At 36.9% G+C, this 14,534-nt stretch overlaps 3 protein-coding genes across 3 annotated transcripts; 2 read left to right on the forward strand and 1 right to left on the reverse strand.

The window, feature by feature from the left end:
• Positions 1–248: 248 nt before the first annotated feature.
• On the forward strand, positions 249–5,605 carry LOC147525345 (ABC transporter I family member 19-like). Its single transcript, XM_086606628.1, is given in 7 exon segments — positions 249–1,104; positions 3,178–3,338; positions 3,644–3,677; positions 3,680–3,694; positions 4,145–4,281; positions 4,863–4,949; positions 5,041–5,605. Coding segments are annotated over 7 exon segments (858 nt in total). The 5' UTR covers positions 249–965; the 3' UTR covers positions 5,326–5,605.
• A 1,355-nt stretch (positions 5,606–6,960) lies between these two features.
• LOC147525346 (uncharacterized) lies at positions 6,961–7,958 on the reverse strand. The gene is made up of 2 exons (XM_086579177.1): positions 7,456–7,958; positions 6,961–7,347 (listed from the first exon to the last, which is right to left on the reverse strand). The coding sequence occupies exons 1-2, from the start codon at positions 7,918–7,920 to the stop codon at positions 6,961–6,963; spliced, it is 852 nt and encodes a 283-aa protein (XP_086435303.1). The 5' UTR covers positions 7,921–7,958.
• Positions 7,959–9,058: 1,100 nt separating this feature from the next.
• Positions 9,059–11,518, forward strand: LOC147525347 (ABC transporter I family member 19-like). The gene is made up of 5 exons (XM_086606641.1): positions 9,059–9,252; positions 9,559–9,610; positions 10,061–10,197; positions 10,776–10,862; positions 10,954–11,518. The coding sequence occupies exons 1-5, from the start codon at positions 9,067–9,069 to the stop codon at positions 11,236–11,238; spliced, it is 747 nt and encodes a 248-aa protein (XP_086462767.1). The 5' UTR covers positions 9,059–9,066; the 3' UTR covers positions 11,239–11,518.
• The last annotated feature ends 3,016 nt before the right edge of the window (positions 11,519–14,534 follow it).

Consider the following 14,534-nt stretch of genomic DNA (forward strand, 5'->3'; position numbering starts at 1 on the left):
CTTAAGAGTGAGCAAAGTGGAGGTGGAGAACTTTGAGTGTTCTCTCCACTTTTGTACTTAGAAGATAGTCCCACATTGCTTAGCTACCACTAATCTTGTTAGTGGGTAGTAGCTTGCTATTGCCTAAACTTGTTTTGCTTTTGGAGCAAGTTTTGGATTTCTGTTTCGAGTCTGTTTCCTATTCTGTTTCTGGAAACCGACCGTGACTCTCTATATAATCAGGATTGTGCGTCCAGATCAAACATACTGACAAAAACAGATCTCGTACAAACAAAATCCAAACTTCTCCTTCTCTTCTTACTGGTCAGCCGCTAGAGAGAGTTATTACGCCGTTCTGGAAAGAAATCTGATTAGTGCAAAACCAGCATTCTGTAACCATTGAATCCTGCGAGGAGAAGACGCCATTATAGTCTTTCTGCACCAGTAGAAGGGGCGAAATCTTTCTTTAAGAACAGTCTTATCGACGCCTTGGTTGTTCACTGTTCGTCTACTGTTACTTCTGTTCGACACTAGCAGATTGGCAAGCTACGGTAATCTTAGTAGTAGGATAAGCGGCATAGGATAAACGCCAAATTAATCCAGCAAGCTCCACAGGGTAGATATATGCTTTAATGTCAGGGCAGAAAGGCCCTCGTTGTGAAGTGATGGCATGAAATTTTCCTCCCTGGTAAACACAGGATCAGACCAAGACATCCACTATAGCCAACAAAACTAGTAGAAAGAAGAAAAAGGTATAAGAGATGCAACTATAGGTTTTTGCATCTTGTTCTTCATTGCTTTCCACCAAGAAAGATTGCACTTTGAGAGAGAGAGAGGGAAGTCGTGGCATTTGTATAACCTATAGTTTGCTCGCATTATTTATATACAACAACCATATTTGAGCGGCTAATAAATACCCAAAGTTAACTACATAAACTCTCCAACCACACCAATTCAAAACCTCTCATTTCTTCTCTTCAAAAAACATGGGGAAAGCTAACAATCAAAGCATTCAAGTAAGTGGTTTGCAATTCTCTTACGATAATCAACCTCCTATTTTCGCTGACTTCAATCTCGATATCTCTCCTGGATCTCGTTGTCTTCTCGTTGGTGCAAATGGATCCGGTAATCTTTTCCTTGTAATTATTTGGTCTTGATTTGAGATATTAATTGAATTTGATGTATTGTGACTCATATTTCACTGCTTTTGTATTTCGTATGATTGTTTTATCAATACTTTATAATATGATTGATTCATTCAAGGAAAATCTCTCTGATACATCATTCATATTTACTTCTCAGCTCTAGTTTGTTATGAGAGTAAGGTCTTAACCAAGGGAAGCAGCTACATCCAAATGTTTTGAGAAAAGAGTAATTTGGAGGTTGTTTGAATAATTTTTCCCAAGGACAACTATTTTGTAGAGATGGTGTAGGCAATCTGTTGATAAGGAAAGCAGCAGTTTGGATAACCTCAAACCAAAATTGTGTTGGAACATGAGATTGAGCTAGTAAGGTTCTAGTCATTTCTAGAAGGTGTCTGTTTTCTTTCAACAACACCATTTTTTTCAGGGGTGTGGGCACACAGTTAAATTGATGTTCAATTCCTAAATGAACTAGCAATGATTGAAATTTAGAACTAGTGAACTCACCACCACAATTTGTTCTTATACATTTGATATTGATACCAAGTTGGTCTTCAACATAGGTTTTGAAAAGAACAAATATATTTCAGAACTCTGATTTGAGAACAAGAAGGTAAATCCAACAATATCATGTGAAATCATCAACAGTAGTAGCAAAGTATCGAAATCCACTGATAGAACATACAGGGGAGGGTTCCTACAAGTAAATATGTAAAATATATGAAGGACAAGTAGTTTTTGAGACAGAAACTGGAGAGGACAACTTGTGTCTTTTACCTAATTGACAATCTTTACAAAATGAAGAAGACTGTGTACTATGTTGTACAACCAGTTTATTCCTGCTAAGAACTTGATGTAGGATTCGAGAAGATGAATGGCCTAATCTTTGATGCCAGTTGGAAAAGGAAGCTTTATTGCTCAAAAGTGCTGAAGGAGATGAAGATGTGTGGCAGCTGAACAGGAAAGGATAAAGACCTTTGTCAGACTTGCCTTGGAAAAATTGTTCTGTGTGGCAGTGTGCTTGAAAAAGAAACTAGTTGAATGGAATGCGAGTGAACAATTGTTATCAGTGACAAATTAATGACCAGAAAGTAAGTTGTGTATCATTTGAAGTACATGTAAATTATTTTTTTATAGAAAACATGTATTGGAATTTCTAGGATAAACATTAGAAAAAACAGTGTTAAGAATGTGCAGACCTTGGTCATTGCCCACTAGAACTTTGTCTTTTCCCTTGTATTGAGCATGGGATCCAATATTTGAAATGTTTGGAGTAATGTGATGTGAGGCACCAGTATCGGCATGCCAATTTGGAGTCGGAGTCATAAGTACAGACTTGGGAGGCAATATTTGCTGAAGGACAGTAAGAGCTTGATGCAAAATTTATGGAGGGAAACTGTGAGTTGGGATATCCAAATTGTGAACTGGAAGAGCCATCAGAAGGCCTGCACTGTATATATCATAACCATGACTTAAATTCTGGAAGCTTGAGCTTGAGGGTCCAGCTGAAAAGCCACTGTTACTGTTTTCATTTCCACAGCCATAGTTCATATAGGAGAGATTTGAGCTTGAAGGACCATATGAAGACCCTGCATTACTAGCATGACTATCATAGTGAAAGAAGTCAGAACCATAGTTGTGTTTATCATAATCATAGTTATGTGGATAATTACATATACTTTGATCAAAGCCAAGATTATTGTCTTCTAAAAATTTTATGGGCTAGAGCAGAATCATGTACATTGGCTAGCATAGCCAACTTTGCTGGTGGTATTTTTCCCTTGCCAAAAATTGAATAGAATGGATTTTTCCCTTGCCAAAAATTGCGACCCAAGTCGATGGGTTTGTGTTTGTCTGATATAAGCGACTGTTGACTAACACTATAATGTATCTTCCATTTTACTATAAGAGTAACCACACACTTTTCAGTTAGGAATTTTAAATGCTTTCTATTTGATATATTTAACTGTTCTTCTTCGTTACTCAGATGAGTTCGTATCGTTGTCTCTTGGTCCCCTTGTATTGATGTGAATGTTACTACATTACACTTGTGCAGGAAAGACTACTTTGTTGAAGATTCTAGCAGGCAAGCATATGGTTGGAGGAAGAGATGTAGTACGTGTACTAGATTGTTCTGCTTTTCACGACACTCAACTTGTATGTAGTGGAGATCTAGCCTATTTGGGAGGCTCTTGGAGCAAAACTGTTGGTTCAGCTGTGAGTTCTTCTCTGTTTCTCATATTACTCGCCACACAGTTATCCCAATGAAGCGAAAATAAACATGTACTTTGCTGAATGTTAGTTCTGTATTACTAATCAACAAAAATCTGTTGATAAGATAAACAGTAAATGTAGATTACTTTGATAACGTCTCACTGTTCTTCTTGAAATGATGCTCTTTTTCCCGACAAAAGAAACACTATGAATGATCTTAAGTGTGTCTTACTTTTGTTTCGTTTTACCTGTCGTCCTTACAGTAAATCTGTACCAAAAATAATCTACATGGGTTGGCTTGTTTTCAGGGTGATATCCCACTCCAAGGAGATTTCTCTGCTGCATTATGATATTTGGAGGTAGAATGCCTCTCTTGCATGCCGTTTTAATACAGTAACTGTTGCCACAATTTACCTTAGACAGCGTGATAGTTGATTCCTAGGGTTTATCGTTGGATAACAATGTATTTCCATGTCATAAACACTTCACTAGTGCTAAGGGCTCTCCTGCAATGTGTTCACTAACAAGGCTGCTATCTTCCAAAATTAAGAGATGCCATTTTTATCATTAATCAAAGAGTTGGTGATACTTTTTGAAGTTGTAAGTTATATAGACACGTCTAGCTCTCTTGGAAACAGTTTTCTGTACTACTTGTATCAGGCCAATGGCAAAGATAGTTCATTTGATGTGTGAATGGTGATTGAAGGAGTTTTTTGTTGATTTATATATGTATATTGATTATATTGTTTGTTTTAGGATCACAGTCTCCTTTCATGATTTTCAATTTTCTTTTGTTTAAAAAAGCTCAGTTGAAGGCATAGATCCTGTTAGGAGGGAGAATCTGATTGAGCTTCTCGATATTGATCTGAAGTGGCGAATGCATAAAGTATCAGATGGACAGAGACGCAGAGTCCAAATCTGCATGGGTCTTCTTCATCCATTTCAGGTGGTTAAACCTTTTGTTACCTCACTCACAAATCTAGAAGCTTTTTATAACTGACTGAGCATATTACTTTGCGCTTTCTGGGGTATACATGATTTATGGGCTTAGCAAACACATGCATCTGGTTTTGGCTGAAAATAGAAATCAGTTTGGGAATCTAGTCCCACATTGAACAGCTAGGGGTCTCATGTCATGGTCTATCCTTATTTAGGTAAGTGACTCTATGTAATTGTCTACCCGGCTTAAATAAATATATCTTAGTAGTTTTCACTTCATCTGATGCGTTGATAACAGGAGGCTGTTCATATGTGTTAGTCTAGGCTGTGTCGCATTTCGCTATCATCAATTTGATGGAAAATCATGTCCTAACTTCTTTCTTCAGGATGTGCTTCTCTTTTTTTTCTTTGGTGTTAGCGGACATTGTTTGTATGCGACCAGGTGTCCAGTAACGTGGCTGTGGTTTACAAACAGATTTAACTTTAGTATTGTGGCAATCTATGCTTCTATGTACATCCGCTGTTTTGTAATGTTCTTTCAAATTTAATTCAGCAGTGATTATGACCATTGCCAAGCCCCAATTTCAGGTGTTGTTGTTAGATGAGGTTACAGTTGATCTTGATGTTGTTGCAAGGATGGATTTGCTTGAGTTTTTTAAGGAAGAGTGTGAACAGGTATGTGTAATAAGTTCCAACACTGAAATGCTGATTGCTAAATTGAGTAAATTCTTTCCCATTTAATTTGGATGTTTTAACTCCCATTCAGAGAGGAGCAACAATTGTCTATGCAACACATATATTTGATGGGTTGGAGACATGGGCCACAGATGTAGCGTACATCCAGGATGGAGAATTGAGAAGGTCGCAGAAGCTCGTTGAGCTTCCTGAATTGAAGAATGCCAGCAATCTTCTTTCTGTGGTTGAGTCCTGGCTCCGCTCTGAAACCAAGCGGGAAAATAAACTTGTAGCCGCTTCTCCCCAATTTAAAAAGGCTTCCGCCTTTGATAACTCTCCTTTCAGATCATCTAGGCACATGGCCTACTACCGCTAATATTGTTTTCGGTTATTCAGGATAAAGGTCTATAGGTCAGATCCTGTCTTTAAAAATAACATTGTGCTGATTTGGTGTTTCTCCATATAGGCAGCATGAGTGAGTTATTTGAGGTCATTGTTCTTTTCACGTCGCTTCTTACAGCAATTATGGTCATTGAATTTAGGTGTTTATCAGCGGGCATAATGCCAAATCTTGATTCTTCTAATGGTTTAGAAGTTTGGAAAAACATGTTGGTAATTAATTGTATTATGCCCTGTGTATAGTTTACTGTTGCCTATTTGTTTACTAGTGAATGCCCGTGCCAGTCGGCACTCTAGACACATTGCTTTTGAACAACACCCCAAAAGAGAGACCATCTCTATGGTAGCATTGGATCGATGATATAACCATTTCCAACAGTTTTATACTTCATAACCATTTCATACGCATACTCAAGTGAGTTTAATTATTGCAATTCTATGTATTTCATTTCTCACAAACCAACTCATTACACATACCCTTATACATTCATTAATTCAGTACATATCAGAATAAGAATGATGAAAATAAAGGGAGAGAGTCTTCAATTAAGAGCATCATCATTTTTTTTTTTTTAAAAATAAAAAAATTCAGCAGAGTCTCCTTTGTATTTTCAACATTTCAAAAACCTAAATCCTATCATAACCTGAAAATCAAACAATACAATTCTCATAGATCAACCATACCAAAATATATAACTTCATATTTATACATAACACAAATTACTTCTAAAACTAAAAGACAACTCATTAAATATTAAAGAAGACTTTGCATAATTTTGCACCTGGGGCTAATTCTAGTAATGAAATAGAAAAATAAAATAAAATAAATACTCCACGCCCACTTATCGAGTTCCTCATTTCTCTCATTCTCCCCTTTATGCATACTTTTCACACCATTCTGCTACCATATGGATAAATGCGCCATAGAGCAAAGACTACAATCATGTTGCTGAAAAATTATGGCAATTTAACTTTGTACCGCAAAACAAACCACATACACATGATTTTTTAGACTTGATACATTTAGCATATTGTTTACAAAAAGAGATGGTTCTCAAAATAAAATAATCTCTATTCTTATTTTTTAAGTATCCACGCTATCATAAAAAAAAAATCTACCATAAAACTTACATAGCATATATATGGATACAACATATTCTTTAATTTCTAAACCAATAAAAGTAACATTCTTTAATTTCTCACTCACCTTTTTCTCATTGGTATCGATGTTCTTAGAGAAGAACTTACGGTATATCTGACATTTGTGGTACAATTTCTTGCATTAGGTGGAAGAAAAAGCGGATATTCTTTTGAAGAAGTACATCCGGACATGGCCACATAGAGTTGCCCATGACTGAAAACTCCTCTCAAATCAATGCCAACATATTTCAGCGACCGACCTTGCGACTTATTAATTGTCATGGCATAAGCTAGTCGAACAGGGAATTGTCGTCTTGATAGTTTGAAAGGCAACTCTGAATTTGAGGGAGCCAGAGATATTCTTGGGATGAGTACCGGATTTCCAGCTTTCTCTCCAGTCAAAATTTTGGCTTGAAGGACTTTACTCGCACATTGAAGCACCATAAGTCGTGTCCCATTGCAAAGGCCATCTTTAGGTGCTATGTTCCCCGAAAGCAACATTATAGGGCATCCGTGGTTTTAACTTGAGATTGAAAGGTGGTAAGCTAGAAGGGTCGAGGGAGTTCAGAAACTCGGTGGGATAGTGAGCCCCACTTGGATTATCAATATCATCTTCGATAATTTTATCTGCAGCCAAATACTCAAGCGCTTCACCAGGAAACAAATTCAGTGCAACCTCATTAATTGCACTCACATCATCATTACGGGCAGCAAGAATAGTGCGATCAGTTAAGAAATTTGGAGACGGTGTGTCCATAACATCCAATTGGGGATAGACAGAGAATATGAGTTCTTGGATATTGGTACACTTGCGGATTCCATTCGGTAATTGTACGCATTCTTTGGGATTCGAACCAATCTAAATGAATCAAAGCAAAAAATGAATTCATTAGTTTCTAAAATAGTTCGTTTATATATGGAACTAATAGAGAAAAACCATTATAATTAGAAGGCATTAATAACACACCTCCAACAAAAAATCGGCGAATTCGACATTCTCGGACTCCGCCATTTCAAGCCGCATGTTCTGTACCAAGTGCAAAACTTCTAAATAACTCCAAAGGAAAGAGCGTCGTAGTGATGCACCAACAAATTGCTCTCTCTGGCCTAACGGTATAACAGGTAGTGTTTGTCGAAAATCACCACCAAGAACTGTAGTGATACCACCAAATATCTTCTTGTTTCCGCAAATATCTTGAAGTGTTCTATCTACAGCCTCAACACAGTATCTATGTTGCATGGGCACCTCGTCCCAAACAATTAGTTTTGTTTCTTTAAATAGGTCACCAAGGTCGGAATGTTTAGCAAAGCCGCAAAAAGTGGTATCCATCACATCAATTGGAATTTTAAATGTAGAATGAGCAGTGCGTCCACCAGACAATAACAAAGATGCAATTCCTGATGATGCCACCATGATAACAATAAGGCCCATGCTGCGGCAGGCCTTTGCAATTGTATTATACAAAAAAGTTTTTCTGTACCCAATTTGCTCCATTCAAAAGAAAAGTTTGCCCTTGTCACCATATCTTGAATCGATCCACAAGTGTAAGCATGAAGTTGTTAGTCATTAAGGCGACTCACATCAACTCGCAAGACCTCTTCTCCTATGCCTTCATCTTTGAAGTTGGCGTTGCTCCCAAATGAGCCTATTGCCAACAATTTTGCTCCAATCCTCCTTTTGCTTTGGCATGGTGGAAATCTTCCAATGTCTTCCCGTTCTAAAAGGATTTGTTCCACCAAATATAAGCCGTAATCTGTTATTTGCTCATCACTTGGATCACGGGATGCCATGTTTTGTTCGAAGCCGGTGTCCAAGATCATCACATATACTTTCGATGCAAATTTGCTCCAAAGTAGATCCGTCGTAACGGATGACACTCTAAAAAGAATTACACAAAACAACCTCCGCAGTTGATATCCGGTTTTCATTATCGCCGCCTCTTCTAGGCATTGTATCCACTCATCATCGGCTTCCAACAAATACGGGCAATACATGCTTCTTTGTATGTAATGCATTACCGATATCACCGACTTTATAAAGATATGCAAAGGAGGTAGGCCCTTTTACAACGATAAGTAGTAAAGCGTAGATAAAACCGCTCCCGGCATTAGGGCTTGCAAAATACATCCTACCAATGGAAGGTCCCCGAGTCCTAGGAGTCCACTCTTGAGTCTTTGTGGAAAACATAGTGTCGTGGAAATTCTTGATAGGTATATGCTCGTGCATCGGATCTTCAAAGACAACGCTTAAAGAAAGCTGTCAGTGTTGAAGTTTGGTCTCTGGCTCGGGCAAGAATTGCATCCATAGGTTCTTTGCTATTGAAAACAACCCTATGCATGCCTTCCAAATGAAGCGCCAATCGTTGGACACTTGGAAACTCTTTATGCATTGGATTCTGAAATAGATGCCATGCAGCTTCTGTTGGTCCAATGTACCTTGCATCGATATATTGCTGAATCTCATCATTTGTTCCTGCCGCCACCACTGTTGCTTTGTCATAGCCTTTGTAGATGTACTTGTTACTACATTACAGATGAGTTCGTATCGTTGTCTCTTGGTCCCCTTGTATTGATGTGAATGTTACTACATTACACTTGTGCAGGAAAGACTACTTTGTTGAAGATTCTAGCAGGCAAGCATATGGTTGGAGGAAGAGATGTAGTACGTGTACTAGATTGTTCTGCTTTTCACGACACTCAACTTGTATGTAGTGGAGATCTAGCCTATTTGGGAGGCTCTTGGAGCAAAACTGTTGGTTCAGCTGTGAGTTCTTCTCTGTTTCTCATATTACTCGCCACACAGTTATCCCAATGAAGCGAAAATAAACATGTACTTTGCTGAATGTTAGTTCTGTATTACTAATCAACAAAAATCTGTTGATAAGATAAACAGTAAATGTAGATTACTTTGATAACGTCTCACTGTTCTTCTTGAAATGATGCTCTTTTTCCCGACAAAAGAAACACTATGAATGATCTTAAGTGTGTCTTACTTTTGTTTCGTTTTACCTGTGCGTCCTTACAGTAAATCTGTACCAAAAATAATCTACATGGGTTGGCTTGTTTTCAGGGTGATATCCCACTCCAAGGAGATTTCTCTGCTGCGCACATGATATTTGGAGGTAGAATGCCTCTCTTGCATGCCGTTTTAATACAGTAACTGTTGCCACAATTTACCTTAGACAGCGTGATAGTTGATTCCTAGGGTTTATCGTTGGATAACAATGTATTTCCATGTCATAAACACTTCACTAGTGCTAAGGGCTCTCCTGCAATGTGTTCACTAACAAGGCTGCTATCTTCCAAAATTAAGAGATGCCATTTTTATCATTAATCAAAGAGTTGGTGATACTTTTTGAAGTTGTAAGTTATATAGACACGTCTAGCTCTCTTGGAAACAGTTTTCTGTACTACTTGTATCAGGCCAATGGCAAAGATAGTTCATTTGATGTGTGAATGGTGATTGAAGGAGTTTTTTGTTGATTTATATATGTATATTGATTATATTGTTTGTTTTAGGATCACAGTCTCCTTTCATGATTTTCAATTTTCTTTTGTTTAAAAAAGCTCAGTTGAAGGCATAGATCCTGTTAGGAGGGAGAATCTGATTGAGCTTCTCGATATTGATCTGAAGTGGCGAATGCATAAAGTATCAGATGGACAGAGACGCAGAGTCCAAATCTGCATGGGTCTTCTTCATCCATTTCAGGTGGTTAAACCTTTTGTTACCTCACTCACAAATCTAGAAGCTTTTTATAACTGACTGAGCATATTACTTTGCGCTTTCTGGGGTATACATGATTTATGGGCTTAGCAAACACATGCATCTGGTTTTGGCTGAAAATAGAAATCAGTTTGGGAATCTAGTCCCACATTGAACAGCTAGGGGTCTCATGTCATGGTCTATCCTTATTTAGGTAAGTGACTCTATGTAATTGTCTACCCGGCTTAAATAAATATATCTTAGTAGTTTTCACTTCATCTGATGCGTTGATAACAGGAGGCTGTTCATATGTGTTAGTCTAGGCTGTGTGCGTACTTCGCTATCATCAATTTGATGGAAAATCATGTCCTAACTTCTTTCTTCAGGATGTGCTTCTCTTTTTTCTTTGGTGTTAGCGGACATTGTTTGTACGACCAGGTGTCCAGTAACGTGGCTGTGGTTTACAAACAGATTTAACTTTAGTATTGTGGCAATCTATGCTTCTATGTACATCCGCTGTTTTGTAATGTTCTTTCAAATTTAATTCAGCAGTGATTATGACCATTGCCAAGCCCCAATTTCAGGTGTTGTTGTTAGATGAGGTTACAGTTGATCTTGATGTTGTTGCAAGGATGGATTTGCTTGAGTTTTTTAAGGAAGAGTGTGAACAGGTATGTGTAATAAGTTCCAACACTGAAATGCTGATTGCTAAATTGAGTAAATTCTTTCCCATTTAATTTGGATGTTTTAACTCCCATTCAGAGAGGAGCAACAATTGTCTATGCAACACATATATTTGATGGGTTGGAGACATGGGCCACAGATGTAGCGTACATCCAGGATGGAGAATTGAGAAGGTCGCAGAAGCTCGTTGAGCTTCCTGAATTGAAGAATGCCAGCAATCTTCTTTCTGTGGTTGAGTCCTGGCTCCGCTCTGAAACCAAGCGGGAAAATAAACTTGTAGCCGCTTCTCCCCAATTTAAAAAGGCTTCCGCCTTTGATAACTCTCCTTTCAGATCATCTAGGCACATGGCCTACTACCGCTAATATTGTTTTCGGTTATTCAGGATAAAGGTCTATAGGTCAGATCCTGTCTTTAAAAATAACATTGTGCTGATTTGGTGTTTCTCCATATAGGCAGCATGAGTGAGTTATTTGAGGTCATTGTTCTTTTCACGTCGCTTCTTACAGCAATTATGGTCATTGAATTTAGGTGTTTATCAGCGGGCATAATGCCAAATCTTGATTCTTCTAATGGTTTAGAAGTTTGGAAAAACATGTTGGTAATTAATTGTATTATGCCCTGTGTATAGTTTACTGTTGCCTATTTGTTTATGTTGTTGAGTTGTTGATATATGTTCGGGAACAATCAAATATCTGATTCTAACCTTAAGGAAGGTTTGAAAACCATTTGTTCTCAACTTAATTAATTTGTGGAGCGAAAGTGTTGGAAGTACTTATGTCACACCCAAATTTTTAGAAAATTTAAAATAGGAAATATCTACAACTTATTCCATTTTCTGAAAACCCAGGATGAAACGAAACCCTAATAATTCATTACTAAACACGATATAGAAAAAATAAGATCAAATTAAAACCAAAAGAACAACTTTTAATGTACGAATTCAAGAATTTCTAAACAACTCTATTACATCTGTTTCAAATCAAGACTTTATACTTCATAAAACTTATACCAGTAAGACTCCAAAAGCGAATCCAAATCAAGCGTTTTTATCCACTGCATTCTACCATCTATGTTTCCAAGAACACTCCCACGTTGCAAAAGAAAGCAAATATGGATCAGCAAATTGAATTTGCTGGTATGAGTAGACTAACAACATAAAAACAATTTCATACTTTAATTATCCAAACAAACACTTTATATGTACCCATAACTTAACCATTCTCAGCTTGGAAGACAGGTAGTTTCGTCATTTCAACCGGGGCATAGTTTCTTCCCAAGCAAAACATTCATTCTATTAACTCATTTTAATAACTTAGTAATTGAATTAAATTTTACCGATATCCACTTCTGTATAAGGGTAGGACAGCGTCCCTGCACAAAATATCATTAAATCCTACTCTTCTGCAAAACAAAATTAGGTTTTCCAAACCTAAATATTTAATTCATACATCTACTTCTCTCACAATAACCATGAGAATGTACAATATGACATAATATATCACCAATATTAACATTCATGTTACCCCACCGTATCAATTAGATCACATTAACAACATTTACATTCCTTCGTAAGAAATCATATGTATCATATCATAATACACAACCAATCATATCGAATAACTTGCTCATATATAAAGCCAATATTTTTCTTTAAAACCACTCGTCTACTTATGAGAACGAGAAGAATCAAAACCAGGGAGTACATTCATCCCTCGTGAGCATCAACTCATACAAACCACATAAACATTTCTCATAAGAAATCATATACATCATAATATATAAATATTCATATGCAATAACTCCATCACACGTAAAATCAATATTTTATTTTGCTTATTAATTATCTTGTTGACTCATTTATTAAAAGACACAGCCCAACCTTTAGTTCCTACTCCACGATGTGCACTTCACACATTTGCCAAATCACACATATCCGTGTGCCTTACTCACACCGAATACCACTACAAGACATATGTCCCAAGTGGGGATATCACCTCCAGGAAACATATTTTCATCTTGTAAACTCGTAACTTGTGAGTCACAGCCATCTCTGGGCTTTCCATACACATAATCACAAAGCTTCCTTTGGGCATAACAAAATATCAGGTCATTCATGGCATATTCAATTAATACCTTGGGTCATTCCCGCCACATTCAAGGAATACCCATCATAATACTAACAGGTCATTCATGACACATTCAATGAATACCTTAGGTCATTCCCGCCACATTCAAGGAATACCCATCATAACACTAACAGGTCATTCATGGCACATTCAATGAATACCTTGGGTCATTCCCGCCACATTCAAGGAATACACACCTACATTCCCACACATTCAAGGAATACAACCAACCCGCAAGACGAATGCATTAGTTCCTCTCTAAGGCGGCGTTTCACATGACATCATTAGTCATAAACATTTCATTTCTTTTCTTTTCATTACATAGGCGTGGAGAGATTTAAAGATGTGGACGACACATTACATTTTCACCGGATACTTTTACACTGGATTTTAACACTCAAGAGTTCTCATTTATTATAATATTTTCATTACAAAACAAATATCATCTTAGACAATAGAATTATTACTAAATATTCCAAAGACAATAACTAATCAACTCACCTCATTATAAATTATATAAATCATAGATATCAAAAGGTTCAATCAGGAATAACGCATTAGTTAAATTTCTCGTGCCTACATTTTAAACAACCACAATCACGTACACAATTAAGTACTAACTTTGTACACATATAGTCATCATAATAACTAATAACTAATAACTAATATATAATATAGTATAGTGTAGTGGCTGCACTTTTTATCAAAGCTGTCTACGTATCCAAATCTTTCAAGATTGGAATCAAGCCTTCGTAGTTCTTATCAACCACATAGTCAAAATCAAAATCCATCAGTGACAATATATAATAGGATGTTGTCGAAATTTGTATAAACATGTTTGTTATTATCTAATAAAGATTTGACGTGGTATTATGTATATATATATATATATATATATATATATATATATATTAGATAATAACAAACATGTTTATACAAATTTCAACAACATCCTATTATTGGATTTGTTCACAAACTTCAATATGTCAAAAGTCTAAACAATCAACATTCAAAAAGTCAACGGTCAATAGTCAACAGTCAAAGTCGACCTTGGTCAACTAGTCAATGGGTTGACTGGTCAACAACACCTCAACCTACCAAGTCAACAGCAGTCAACCAGTCCTAACTCATCCAACCAAAAACCCAAAGACTAATGCCCAAAGTCTTTAGCCTTTCCCAAGCCCAATCCAAATAAACTTAAGCCCATAAGTGAAAATAAAAAATTAAAACACTCAAGCCTACATAAACTGATTTTGGCCCAAGACCAACAAAAAAATGAGAAAGGAACAGGATCGTTGTCTCTTCTTCTTCCTCACCAGCGCACCTCCACCACCGATTAACCACCACAAACCGCCAACCCTACTCCACTATAAACCCAACGGTTTTACTCCCTAAAAACCCAATCTTTCTATACAATAAATTTTCAATTCCCTCACACTTCAAAAATCGCGTTTTTGAAGCCATTAATGACTTTTCAAAGCTTCACCTCAACCCAAAGACCAACAATGGTTATTATCACATCCACACATATA

Source organism: Coptis chinensis, chromosome 1 (assembly GCF_015680905.1).
Source record: "Coptis chinensis isolate HL-2020 chromosome 1, ASM1568090v1, whole genome shotgun sequence".
Lineage (NCBI taxonomy): Eukaryota > Viridiplantae > Streptophyta > Magnoliopsida > Ranunculales > Ranunculaceae > Coptis > Coptis chinensis.